A 14,421-nucleotide genomic window follows, 5' to 3' on the forward strand; every position below is an offset into this window, starting at 1 on the left:
AGCAGATGCATTTAAATTCGAAAAAATGCTATTTTTTCAAAATTTTCTCTACATTTTGCCATTTTTCACCAATAAACACTGAATATATCGACTAAATTTTACGACAAACATGAAGCCCAATGTGTCACGAGAAAACAGTCTCAGAATCGCTTGGGTAGGTTTAAGCATTCCGACGTTATTACCACATAAAGTGAAATATGTCAGATTTGAAAAATGGGCTCTGAGCCTTAAAGAGGCTCTGTCACCAGATTTTGCAACCCCTATCTGCTATTGCAGCAGATAGGCGCTGCAATGTAGATTACAGTAACGTTTTTATTTTTAAAAAACGAGCATTTTTGGCCAAGTTATGACCATTTTTGTAATTATGCAAATGAGGCTTGCAAAAGTCCAAGTGGGTGTGTTTAAAAGTACAAGTCCAAGTGGGCGTGTATTATGTGCGTACATCGGGGCGTTTTTACTACTTTTACTAGCTGGGCGCTGTGAAGAGAAGTAACATCCTCTTCTCTTCAGAACGCCCAGCTTGTGACAGTGCAGATCTGTGACGTCACTCACAGGTCCTGCATCGTGACGGCCACATCGGCAGCAGAGGCTACAGTTGATTCTGCAGCAGCATCAGCGTTTGCAGGTAAGATCGACTTACCTGCAAACGCTGATGCTGCTGCAGAATCAACTGTAGCCTCTGGTGCCGATGTGGCCGTCACGATGCAGGACCTGTGAGTGACGTCACAGATCTGCACTGTCACAAGCTGGGCGTTCTGAAGAGAAGAGGATGTTACTTCTCATCAGAGCGCCCAGCTAGTAAAAGTATTAAAAACGCCCCGATGTACGCACATAATACACACCCACTTGGACTTGTACTTTTAAACACACCCACTTGGACTTTTGCAAGCCTCATTTGCATAACTACAAAAATGGTCATAACTTGGCCAAAAATGCTCGTTTTTTTTAAATAAAAACGTTACTGTAATCTACATTGCAGCGCCTATCTGCTGCAATAGCAGATAGGGGTTGCAAAATCTGGTGACAGAGCCTCTTTAAGGCCAAAACGAGGCTGCGTCCTTAAGGGGTTAACTGGTTGATGACGCATGGCGGGTATGCTCGTCATGAGTTGCCGCAACATGAAGACCATACTCCTCATGCTGGTTGCACGGATACAACCAGTGTGCCCATGCAATCAGGAGTAGGCCAACAGCTGTAATACACAGCCGCAGCCCGCTCTAACGGCCGAGAGCAGAGAAACCTCCAATCTCTGTTGTTAACTCTTAGAATGCTGCAATCAAAGTTGATTGCAGCATTTAAAGGGAAAGGGTCAAGGGGGGACCGCCCGTTGATCGTGTCACAGGAAACCTACCTTGTATGGATAGACAGCCCAGGGTCCATTGAAGGACCCCAGGGCTGTCTGACCATATTTCTTGTTGTTAGGGCATACTTAGGTATGCCATAATAAATGCCTGTGTACTATCACTACACAGGCTAATATACTGGCATATAGATATATATGGCAGTACATTTAAAGTTTAAAAAATAAAAATCTAAATAAAATCCGCCTATGGAATAAAAGAAAAAGTAATGTCAAATAAAATACACGCACGTGCATATTTTTTACAATAGACAAACTTTAAGTCCCAAAACATAAAATAATACAAATTTGGTATTGCCACGGCCGTAACAACCATCACAATGCGTTTTTTTGTAGCATAATTTATGAAGATCGTTGTATGCTGTAAAAAAATAAAATAAAACACTGCACCGAAACTGCTTTTTTTTTTTTTTTTTTTTACACTTTTGCCAAAATAAAAATTCAAATACATAATGGTTTGATTTGTGTACTGAAAAAATGGAACCAACATAAAGTACAACTTGTCCTGCAAAAAAGAAACTCTGTCGAACAATAAATAAAGTTATGAGCGGCCTGATGACAAGTGAAAAAAAAATTGTTCTGGTTCTCAAGGCCAAAATTGGGGGTTAAATGGGAGAATTCAGGGTGCTGTCCTGAAAAGGGCACGCCTAACATGGAACATCAACCTCCACAAAATACTCCTTTAAACTGTCCACCGGCTTGGGAGGCTTCGAGAGCTAAAAGACTGCATTTACCTGGAAGCACCGGTGTAAAGCGTGAATGACGACACAAACGTATGTATTTTACTCTCCTCAGCAAATGTTCGGACGTTTTCCAGTGGACCGACAACGTGTAACCACCACCATCAGCATCAGCATCACAGTGGTCATGAAAGGGAAGATGAGAGGGGTGATGTAAGTATCGCGAATGTTCTGGTGAACTATTATCGAACATTCACAATTCCTATCGGGATGTCCTGATCTGTAAATCCTGACCATATGGGCCCGGGCGGTTGTCTTGTCACAATGGAGTCACTTAGTTGTTCGTGTACAATCTGCATTGTGCTGCGTGTTTGGGTATGTTGGGGTGCTTTCTAGTCTTGTGTGTGACACTTGTAATTCCTGTCCCTTGTCTTTTCCCTCCACAGGGTGGTTTCTCCATGCTAATCCAACTACTGCCTATAATTGTGTTGATACTTGTGTCTTTGCTTAGCCAGTTATTGGTCTCCAACGCACCATACAGTTTGTATCCCAGATCGTAAGTAAAGTTTGCCATGAAACGTCACATTTAAATTCCGCTTTCCGATGTACATGAATTTATAGTGTCAAGTGAAATGAATATATCTTTGTCTTATCGTACTGGAAGGACCATTTGTATTTACAGTCTGCTGGATTCATGGATATGGATTTCTACACTATACAGAATCCATAAGTAATATAAGGCTAAGACAAGAGTTTAATGAAAAAATCACCTTGCTTCCGAAAAATAATACGAAAAGTTGTATGTACTCCAAAATCGTACCAATAGAAACTACAACTCGCCCTATGAAACCATATAAATTTGGTATCGCCGTAATCGTAATAATACGCAAAATAAAGTTAACATGTTTAAACTCATTGCTTTTTTTTTTTTTTTTTTTTCCCCACAAAGAATTTTTCAGTTTCCCAGTACATTATATTGGACATTAAATAGTACCATTTAACCCCTTGCCGCACCAGGACATCACCCTACGTCCTGGTGCAGGGGTTGAAGTATGGAGCGGGCTCACAGCTGACACCTCACACTAACTGGCAGGAACAGAGTACTCTGATCCTGGCCGTTTAACCTCTTAGGTGCCACAGGCAATAGTGACCGCACCATCTAAGCTGTTTTAATATGGGGGGCAAACCCTTCTGTCAGCCCGCGACGTGGGGAGCCGATGGTTTTCATGGCAGACCGGGGACCTAATGAAGGCCCCCCAGGTCTGCCTTCTTTCCAATTCCACCCCACAAAGGAATTTTTCCCAGTACATTATATGGTACTTTAATTGTGCTAATAAAAACTACAACTCCTCCTGCAAAAAAAAAAAAGCTCTCACTACTCCATTGACGAAAAATAAATAGTTATGACTCTTCGAAGGCGGGGAGTGAAAAACGGAAAAAAAGCCGGTGGAGCCAAGGGGTTAAAAACTACAACTTGTCCCGCAGAAAATAACCCCTAATATGGCTGTCGACGGAAAAATAAAAAAAAGTATTTTTTATATAAATTGCAATGGAATGTTGTTTTTGTTTTGTTTTTTTCTTGTTTTTCAAACCAAAGCCAGTAGAGGATAAGTATTTTCTTCATCCTTTTCCTGTCTTTAGGATCCGCTCCGGACTATAAAAACTGTATCGAACTGTGTGTACCTGATGTGGGCATTGGAGGGCTGCTCTTATAAATGGTAGCGTGTTGTGTGCAGAGATTATTTTAGGCTGTACTTTTTTGATTATTTCAGTCAGTAAGGGCTAGTTCACACAGCAGATTTTGTGCGGCGGTTCCCGCTGAATTCCTGCCAATGGCACGAAGACTCCTCCCTCCCATTGATATCAATGGGAGGTTCGGGCGGAATCCGCCCAAAGATCGAGCAGGATTCTTCTTTTTCCTGCTAGCTGAAATAATCAGCTAGCGGAATAAAGAAGCATCTGCCTCTGAAATGAATGGGCGGTGGAATCGGCAGAAGATTCTGTCGCAAAATACCTCCATGTGAACATACCCGAAGTGTTTCAATCTTCCTTTTTTACGCTGCTTATTTCTGCATTAGATGATAAATAATGCCTTCCCTGTGGTCCTTCAAGTTTAATATGACACTCTCCTTTTAGCGGTCAAACTATAAAGCGTGTGACAGAAAATCTTCACGTAGCCTATTATGTCAGCAAGGACTTTCAGTCTGAATACAGTGGGATGTTACTACAGAAGCTGGAGAAGAACATTGAAGAGGATTATGTGGCTAACGTGCGGAATAACTGCTGGAGGGAAAGACAGCAGAGTAAGTGACTACCGTCTTTAGCCTCGGTAACTTGTCCCCACAGTAGAGATCATGTCTTGAAGTCCTGCATTACTAGCCAGCGCCATTTTAGTTGGATATTGAAAACACGTCAAGTGAGATATATTTAGCTTAGACACCACATATTCAGTGCAGATAACTCTCCATGGCATTGGCGTTACAGAACTTTGTACAGGGACCCAGCCACTTATAAGTGTAAAGGCCGAGTATAAATAACACAATGTGAACCGGTCAATCCACATTCTATTGACAAGGGGAATGGTAACGCCCAATAGTCAATGTATTTATAAATTTCCAGGAGTAATAACAGAGGAACGGCACAATGCAGAGTTCTAAGAACTGATGCTTCAGAAATGTTGTTTCATGATGAATGCAAGTATTTACTAAAACAGACATGTCAGAAGAGGTGACTGGTCCTCTTTACATCTGACCATCTGACACCCCCCCCCCCCCCCCCCCTGTGCTGATTGATTGATTCCTCAAGTTTGAGATGTTAAAATCTTTTTACATGACTTCTTGTTGTGACGTTTGTACTCTTGTTTTTAGAAGCAGATTTAATACATGCAGCAAAAGTTTACCGGGATAATAGACTGAAAGTGAAAGCAGAGTCGATATCTATGGATAATTGTAAAGAACTCCAGCGACTGACCTCAATCTACCAAGGTGGATGATGGATGACAGCAGCCCCCCCTAGTATACGTACTTTCTTCCCTGTAATATCAGAACTATACATTTTATCATGAAGCGGGAGTGAGACATGACCCATCCGTCCAGCTAATGCGGCTCATCGTTCAACTTCCTGACAACTTGAAGGTCACGGTCCATTTTTTTTTTTTCTTATTTTTTTTAATATAATTTTTTTTTTTTTTAGTTCCATTTAATTTGGTAACTGATTAACAAAGTGTAAAAATGATAGAGTTCCATGAACATGATTTTTCCTGTGTTCATGGGTATCTTGTAAATATGGCACTTACTTGTCTTGTGTATATAGGAGCTAATGAATTTATATGTGAAGTTTTTGTTTTGGGCAGATGTTTGTTTTTGTTTGTTTTTTAATTTACAGTAACTGTGAAGAATCTCTGCACCAAAAAAGTATTTAATTTCCAATATAATTTATTTATTTCTTCCAACACCATTTTAACCTCCCAGCTCATATTAGGGTCTATTGCCCAGCATTTGCCATGTACGGCGAAGGTGAGCGTCGGGAATATTTCCACCGTCTTTCCTTTCCTAATACGAATATGATCCGGCACTACATGTGCATGAATTGTTGCCATTGCGGTGACTATTATTTTTATTGTTTAATTATCCATTTTTGGAATATGATCTTCCTTCACTAGAAAGCTGGGTACAGGACCCATTTTACTCATTGTACTTTAGGTAAGAACGTGGACAGCAGAAAACCAGCTACATAGACATTCCTTTCTCTTTGGTTTCATTAAAGAGGTTTTTCACCTAAATCTGCTTTTTAAAAATCTGATGAATAATTCTGCCTTAGATGTTGCAGAGCGGAGACGGGGATCAGCCGTTTACCTACAGTCAGTCCCTGTCGTCTGCACAGGGCCAATCCAGCTTTGGGTAGAACATCTGAATCATGTGAGTCGATCAGGCAGCGGCGTAACTGTAGCGACCAAACAAATGGGGTTGTCAAGCATCACCTCCTTAGCAACTTCCATTACTTGGGTCTTCAGCTTCGTGCAGATCGCCACTAAACTTAGGACAGACACGTAGCAAACAGGCTTGGCAACATTCAGACCATCCCTTTTTTTTTTTTTTCTTAAATCTCTTGCTTCTGCACTAACCATATTTTTCAAAAAAATAATTTAGGCTTAAATATAAAGCAATCCAAGACTAATCTGACTGTTGTTCCATAAAGCTGTTGTGCATAGCCGTACACGGCATTTACAGTCTCTTTTTTACAAGAAATTATGGGAAAACACTACGAGTTTATCAAAGCTAGTCGGGCAGACGCCCATAGCGCCAAATCTAATTTTATTTTTTTCCTCTAAAGGGCCTCTAAAATACAAGAGCAGGAATCTGGTTGGGCACCTGCCCCACTTTTTTTTTCTTGAACCAGTTTTGATAAGGCTGTGCTCACATGTTGTGTACAAATGGAGGTATTTTCTGGCGATTTTGCGACTTGTGGTGGAAATAAACACTATGACCACACCCTTAAAGGGGTATTCAAGTTTCAGCAAATTAATGTTATTGTTTGTGTAATTTAAAAGTTATACAGTTTTCTAATATATTTTTTGTAGCAATTCCTTATGGTTTTCAAGATCTCTGCTTGCTGTAATGTGATTGGAACCTTCACTGATTACTGGATAAAAATCTGTCCTGGTCATGTGATGGACACCGTTGCACAGCTCTGATACACATACTGTAATCAGCCCTGCACCTGTGTGTCCATCACATGACCAGGACAGATTATTATCCACTGGAAGTAAACAATGAAGGTTCCTATTGAATGACTGCAAACTGAGATCCTGAAAACCGTGAGGATGTTGATATAGAAAGGTACATTGGAAAATGTTAACTTTTAATTATACGAAGAATAACATTTATTTGCTGAAATCGGACAACCCTTTTAATCTACTCCAATATTCTTAACAATGAACTATAACGATGGAAAATCTTTCTCATGGGCTTATCTAATGTTTCATATTAACTTATTATTCTCCGATTTTTAAATATACAAAATAACGTTATTTTAGAATAGACCTGCAGCACGTAATTTCCACTTTCCATTAAAAAGGATTATTATTGATGATCCTGCTAATTAGTCTAGTGCTACCTGGCGATTCGGGAAATGTGCGACACACGACATCTAAGCCTCGACAAATAGAGTTTGGTGGTAGAATTTACTAGAGTTTATGCCCAACATGACAGACGTGTGACTTTTAGGCTAGATTCACACGAGCGTAGCAAACCTCGGAGGTGAAAAACTGCAGTTTTTCACATCCGAGGTGCATGCGCGCTCCATCCCTGCGGGACGCGTTATCTCACATCCCCCATAGACTTGTCTATATAGGGATGTGTGAAGTCCAAAAAAAATAGGACATGCCCTATTTTTTTTACGGACCCTTCACACGCTTTGTTGAAACGACCGTGTAAACGGCCCCATTGAATTACATAGGTCTGTGTGACGGCCGTTGTTTCAACGGCCATCACACGGACGTATTCAACGTTCGTGTGAATAAGGCCGTACGCTCGTGAAAGTGTTGACCGCAATAATCGGACCAAATTTGCAATTCAGTTCTATTGAAGTGCAACTGGAGGATATAAAAAAGCTTGCCCAATAGTCACATCATGCCTTTCTAGGCACGTGACCCACCTGGGGTTAGGATTGAATGGCTAAAGTTGCCTTGTTACTATACTGTGTATCCACAAAATAGCAATATCCTCCCATGGTCTGTCCTGCAACTAGAAATAACGAGGAAGAAGTTTTATCAAAAATGGTGCGAAGGAAAAGTAGGAGTAGTTGTTTCTAGCAACCATTCGGGCCTCTGCTTTCATTTTCCAAAGGACCTTTGCAATGTGAAATCTGATTGGTTGCTCCGGGCAACTACTCCACTCTTCTTTTACGCGAGTTTTGATAAATTTCGGCATTGTTACGAACTACCCCCTCTGTGCCTTTCCCCCTCTCCGTGTGTATGCAGCATTTCAGCATTTAGTGCTGCCACTTATCTCCATGTTGTTCTATGCACTTTTCAACACCCATTCTATCATTTAGGACGTAGACTAGTTATGCAAACAATATTTTACCAATGTAGAATTTTAAATGGTATTCCATGTTAACTGGGCATTAAAGAGACTTCATATCTAGTATCAAATATTAACGTATCCACTACTTATTCTTCTATAGTATTTCTCTCAACCTCCTCAAAGTCTCATTTTCTTTATCTATTATCGATCTATCTCATTATTTTTGCTGGACAAAAATTCTCTTAAGATTTTACATTCCCCAACGCTAAGGGTGCGGTCACATCAGCATTCGCGTTCCGTTCGACCTTTCTGTCGGAGGAACCGATGAAAGGCAAGCCAAACGGAAACCATAGCTTCTGTTTGCATTACCCTTGAGTTCAATGGTAAATCTTCCGTTGCAAATGGGTTCCATTTTGTTTCTGTTCTGTAAGGTTTCTGTCTTTATTAGCGGAATAGCGTAGTCTACTGCGCTATTTTTCCGCAAAATTTTTTTTTTACAGAACGGAAACAAACGTTTGTATTTCCATTCATTGGTTACTCTGACGGAAAGGTCTAATGGAACCCGTGAACGGAACCAGACACTGATGTGAACAGGCCCTAAGCAAGAGAAGCGAGACCCTACTAGACAGATACACCCACCAAGTAACCTGTGACCATCTTGTGACTCTCCGCAATAGTTTGCAAGTAGGAAGGTTTTCTCAGGAGCAGGAACTTGATCATGTGGTGCGTTGTGAACACTGAATTGTATGAGCCAGTAATAGTGACTTTCACTATGGAAGCCATGTTAGGGCATCCATAATCCATACCAGAAAATGACCAGAATGACTTTGGTTATATGTTTGTACACTGTCTTTGAATAAAACGTATGTGTTAATTCCATACTCGTCTTGTCTCCTTCAGTCAGAGGTTACATTGTAATATCGGAATATTCGCACTTTATGATTACTTGTGGCCTCATGCTTTTTCATAGCGTGGGTAAAATTAGGAGTACATAACATATCTATAGATCACTTCAATAGAATGGATATTCTCATACAGGGAAGCAATATAGTGCCCACATCAGCTGTCCTTTTTCTGAAAATCTCATGCTCCGTATATATGCATATGTTTTATTTTCACGTGTTTTACCATAAATAATGGCGTACACTACACCTCTCCTCGATGCCGCCAGACTCGTCTTGGTAACTTCTAAGTTCCTTTATTAATTATTGCAGAAAAGGGCAGTCTTGATGTGTTTTAGAACACTAAATCCCAGCTGCATAACGGCATGCTGGTGGTTGAGTAACTCCGAACATAGTGACAGGTTCCCTTTTAAACGTCAGCATGTAAAAATGCATTTCTTAGTGATCTTAAGCGCCACTTCATAAAGCAATAGAGCACCAAGACAGGCAGGAACGAGTCCTTTGGGAAACGGTCACAGATTTGTAGAACTATGTATTTTTTTTCCATCGCTCATGACAGCACCCATGTGAGGAGACCGCTTATCCCAGGACACGAAACCTTAGGAGATAAAAAGGTTCACCCCTCCGTTTCAAGTTTCCTGTCCTCCGGATAGGTTATCCTGGGGAGCTTCTGCTCCCATTGGGGAAATGTATCTCATTTTTTTATTTTTTCTTCACACCCGGGACTGAGGACTGGAAGCTGGAGTGAATTTGCCTTCCTTTCCTGGTATGTCTTTGTAAAATGCAGCCTATTTACCTAGTCTGCTTCCCTGTGTGCTGCATCCTGTATGTCTGCTGTGGCTAGGTTGGCAGCATGCTTGTCCGGCGACTCTTCCCTTCTTGGAAGGAGGAGTAGTAAACACGCTGTGGGTAGGTAGGATTCTCAGTGTGGGCTGGGAAGCGTCTGGCGTCTCTTCCGGTGGCGTCTGACGTGCCAGTAACAGGTGGGAGGAATCACAGCACTGCTGGGCGCTATATAAATAGGAGGCGGGGATGCAGCCGGCTCCTGCAGGTCCTCCGCAAAACTAAGTTTTCAGCCTATAATTACTATGAGCTGTAAAACCAGAGACATCACAGTGGTGAAACACCATGACTGATACTGGTGATGTCCATTCAAGAAGTGCTGACCCATCAGAAGCTCCCAGGCCTCAGAGCTCGGTATTTGTCCTGTGCGATGATGGGATCCACTCAACATTTGGTAAGATGCCTGTTCCATTATCTTAATAATTATTTTCTATGGTTAAGAAGTCCAGCTCTAGTAAAGCCAGGACTTGTGGAATGTGAAAAAAGACTTTATCATCCTCTATATCTAAACCCCCTTGTCAAGTTTGCCTGCATAAGGTCATTGCTGAGCAGGCGCCTTCTTTATCCCCTTCCCGCTATGTGATGTAATAATCAGTCACAGGAGTTGTCCTGTTAACGCAAACTGACGGACTATTACGTCACAGCATTAACGGTACTGTGTCGGCAGACGCATCTGCCGACAGTTTTAAAGCAGTGATCGCTTAACGCTATCACTGCTTCAAGGCCAGGACCAGAGCTAGCCTCCGATCCGGCCGATTAACCCCTTAGATGCAGCACTCAAAACCGAGCGCTGCATCTATGGTGTTTACAAGCAGGTCGGAACCCTGCAATGAAATTGCGGGGTTCCGATGACTGCTCTGGCAGACCGGAAGCCTAACAACGGCCTCCTGTCTGCCTAGAATGGATGCCTGCTAGGTCCCGCCCAGAAGCGGGGCCTTAAAGGCGTCCGGCCACAGTTTCAAGATGGCTCAGAAGCTGAGCCTGCGACATCAGCCGTTGGTGTCCACTGTATTTTACAGCTGACACCGTGCTGGAACGGATCTAGCTCTGATCCCTGCCATTAACCCCTCAGATTCCGCGATCGCGACATCTTAGTGGTTTGCAGCGATCGGCATCGACACTGTTATTGGGACGAATCCGATCGCTGCTGTGGCAACCAAATAATGGCCTCCTGGTCTGCCACGTACCATACCCTATTAGGCCCCGCCCACAGACGGGACCTAATAGGCTTGCTGTCAGTGAATGACTGACCGCTCTAATGCCTTGCACTACGTGGGTAGTGCAATGCATTAGAGTAAAGATCAGAGGTGCAGGACCTTAAGTCCCCTAGTGGGACAAAAAAAAAAGCTGAATAAAAGTGTAAACATAAAAGTTCAAGTTAATAAAAACAAACACTGCCTTTTTTCCTATAATAAGACTTTTATTATTGGGATGAAAATGTAAAAAAAAAAAGGTACACATATTTGGTATCGCGCATCCGTAACGACCCAAACTATAAAACTATAATATTATATTTCCCGCACGGTGAACACCGCAAAAAAACCAACAAATGCCAGAATCCCTATTTATTTTTTTTTTTTTATCACCACCCCTCACACAACATGGAATAAAAAGTAATCATAAAGTTTCATGTAGCCCAAAATAGTACCAATAAAAAGTACAACCAATCCCGCAATAAACAAGCCCTTACACAACTTTTTTGACTGAAAAATAAAAAAGTTCTGGCTCTCAGAATATAGTGACACATAATGTGCAGTGTCCAAAAGCGGATAAGATCAGGCACCATTTATCAGTGCGACACTGGCCACATGTCACTGAAATATTATTTATTTACCGCATTATTATGTCCTGATGTGCCCCTCACAGCTTACATATACCCTCACATTATAAACTGAAATACCAGTAAAACTTCCAAGCAAAATCTGCGCTCCCTCTCTTCTGAACCCTACAGCGTGCCCAAACAGCAGTTTACGTCCACATATATGGCATTGCCTTGCCCAGGGAGAACCAGCTTAGCAGTTTGAGATATTTGTCTTCTGTGGCACAAACAGGGCACAACATATTGCGCACTAAAATGGCATCTCAGCGGAAAATTTTAATTTTCACTTTGCATCATCTGCTGCGCATTAATTACTAATGGAAAAACGCCTGTGGGGGCAAAATGCTCATTACACCCCTTAAAATGCCTTGAGGGGTGTCGTTTCCAGAATAGGGGTCACTACTTGGGGGTTTGTTTTGCTATTTGACCTCAGAGCCCTGCAATTGTGGGCCAATGCTGTGAAAATCACCAAAATGGACCTCAAGTGCGCATGTTGCTCTTCACTTCTGAGCTCTGTCATATGTCCAGGAAAATGTTAAATGCCTTGAGGGGTGTAGTTTCCAAAATGGGGTCACTTCTTGAGGGTTCAGGGTTATGCAGATGCAATCTGGCACCCAAAAAACAATCCAGCAAAATCTGCATGCCAAATAGCGCTCTTGCCTTTCTGAGCCCTGCCGTATGTCCAAACAGCAGTTTATGACCACTTGTGGGGTATTGCCGTACTCTGGAGAAATTGCTTTACAAATGTTGGGCTGCTTTTTCTCCTTTATCGCTTGTGAAAATGAAAAAATTCAACTTTTTAGTGGAAAAAAATGCTGATATTCATTTTTACAGCCCAATTCCAATAAATTTAGCAAAAGACCAGTGGGGTCTAAATGCTTACCATACCCATAGATTCCTTAAGGGGTGTAGTTTCCCAAATGGGGTCACTTTTGGGGGGTTTCCTACTGTTTTGGTCCCGCAAATGTGACATGGCACCCGAAAACCATTCCAGCTAGATTTGAGCTCCAAATGGTTCTCCTTCCCTTTTGACCCATGCCGTGTGTCCAAGCAGCAGTTTATGACCGCTTATGGGGTATTGCTGTAAGCGTGAGAAATTGCTTTTCAAATGTTGGGGTGCTTTTTCTCCTTTTTATGCCTTGTAAAAATGTCAAAATTTTATTAGAAAAAAATTTAGATTTTCATTTTCACGGCCTAATTCCACTAAAGTCAGCAAAAAAACTGTGGGGTCAAAATGCTCACTATACCCCTTGATAAATTCCTTGAGGGGTGTAGTTTCCCAAATGGGGTCACATTTGGGGGGTTTCCACTGATTTGGTCCCTCAGGGGCTTTGCTAATTTGACATGGCACCCAAAAATCATTGCCGCAAAACTTGAGCTCAAAAAGCCAAATGGTTCTCTTTCCTTTCTGAGCTCTGCCGTGTGTCCAAACCGCAATTTATCACCACATATGGGGTATTGTCGTAATCGGGAGAAATTGTTTTCAAATCTTGGGGTGCTTTTTCTCCTTTTATGCCTTGTAAAAATAGAAAATTTCTTAGTTTTATTGGAAAAAATGTAGATTTTCATTTTCACGGCTTTATTCCACTAAATTCAGCAAAATAAACGTGGGGTCAAAATGCCCATTATGACTCTATTGGCAGGATGGAGGAGCTCTTGAGCTGGGAGCTAAGAAAGCATGATGGCTATTTGAAGGTGTGGACACAGTGGTTGACTTTCCGTGCCTCTAATACCTCCCCATCCTGAGTTTCCCTTTACACCTCAGGATCTTTGGTGGGTAGCTGAAGTTGATTACCTTAAGATTGCACAGATTCCCTCCACATGTGAAGACCCTAGCGCTACTCCTTTCCTCTCAAACGCTGTAAGACATCGGACCTCTCTCGTATCATTTTCTTGACTTAATTTTCTCATGTTATGACACGGGTAACCTGTTTATAGTTACTAACGTTTCTACTTCATTGTTTCTCATCCTGCATAGTCATTATTGAAAAGAACTTCGGCCTGCGTGCCGTAAACTTTCTCTACTGTTCCAAATGATCTATGGACGGATGTTCTTTTGTTGTATATCTTGTTATATATCTTCAATAAAACAAAGATTTGATAAAAAAATAATGCCCATTGTACCCCTTGATAAATTCCTTGAGGGGTGTAGTTTGCCAAACGGTGTCTTTTTGGGGTGTTTCCACTGTTTTGGCATCACAAGACCTCTTCAAACCTGACATGGTGCCTAAAATATATTCTAATAAAGAGGAGGCACCAAAATCCTCTAGGTACTCCTTTGCTTCGGAGGTCTGTGTTTAAGTGAATTAGCACACTAGGGCCACATGTGGGATATTTCTTAAAACTGAATCTAGCCAATAAATATTGAGTTGCGTTTTTCTGGTAAAACTTTCTGTGTTACAGAAAAAAAAAAGGATTAAAAATGAATTTCTGCAAAAAAAAATGAAATTTGTACATTTCATCCCTACTTTGCTGTAATTCTTGTGAAACGCCTAAAGGGTTAATAAACTTTCTAAATGCTGTTTTGAATACTTTGAGGGGTTCAGTTTTTAAAATAGGTGTTTGCATTGTATGGGCCCCTCAAAACCACTCCACAATTGAACTCGTCCCTGTAAAAATGGCCTTTTGAAATGTTCTTGAAAATGTGAGAAATTTCTGCTAAATTTTTAAACATTGTAATGTCCTAGAAAAAGAAAAGGACGTTCAAAAAACTATGCCAATCAAAAGTAGACATGTGGGAAATGTTAATTCGCATTTATTTTGTGTGGTATTACTATCTGTCTTACCAGCC

The 14,421-nt window shown here is 41.4% G+C and overlaps 1 protein-coding gene across 1 annotated transcript in view; it reads left to right on the plus strand.

The window, feature by feature from the left end:
* Positions 1 to 8,945, plus strand: part of DNAJB14 (DnaJ heat shock protein family (Hsp40) member B14) — a 38,830-nt gene extending 29,885 nt beyond the window's left edge. The window contains exons 5-8 of the mRNA XM_075860625.1: positions 2,156 to 2,253; positions 2,487 to 2,596; positions 4,177 to 4,343; positions 4,908 to 8,945. Of these exons, the coding sequence (XP_075716740.1) occupies positions 2,156 to 2,253; positions 2,487 to 2,596; positions 4,177 to 4,343; positions 4,908 to 5,032 (500 nt within the window). The 3' untranslated portion in view covers positions 5,033 to 8,945. The remainder of the gene's footprint in view (positions 1 to 2,155; positions 2,254 to 2,486; positions 2,597 to 4,176; positions 4,344 to 4,907) is intronic.
* Positions 8,946 to 14,421: the final 5,476 nt, after the last annotated feature.

Source organism: Rhinoderma darwinii, chromosome 1 (genome assembly GCF_050947455.1).
Source record: "Rhinoderma darwinii isolate aRhiDar2 chromosome 1, aRhiDar2.hap1, whole genome shotgun sequence".
NCBI classification, from domain to species: Eukaryota; Metazoa; Chordata; class Amphibia; order Anura; family Rhinodermatidae; genus Rhinoderma; species Rhinoderma darwinii.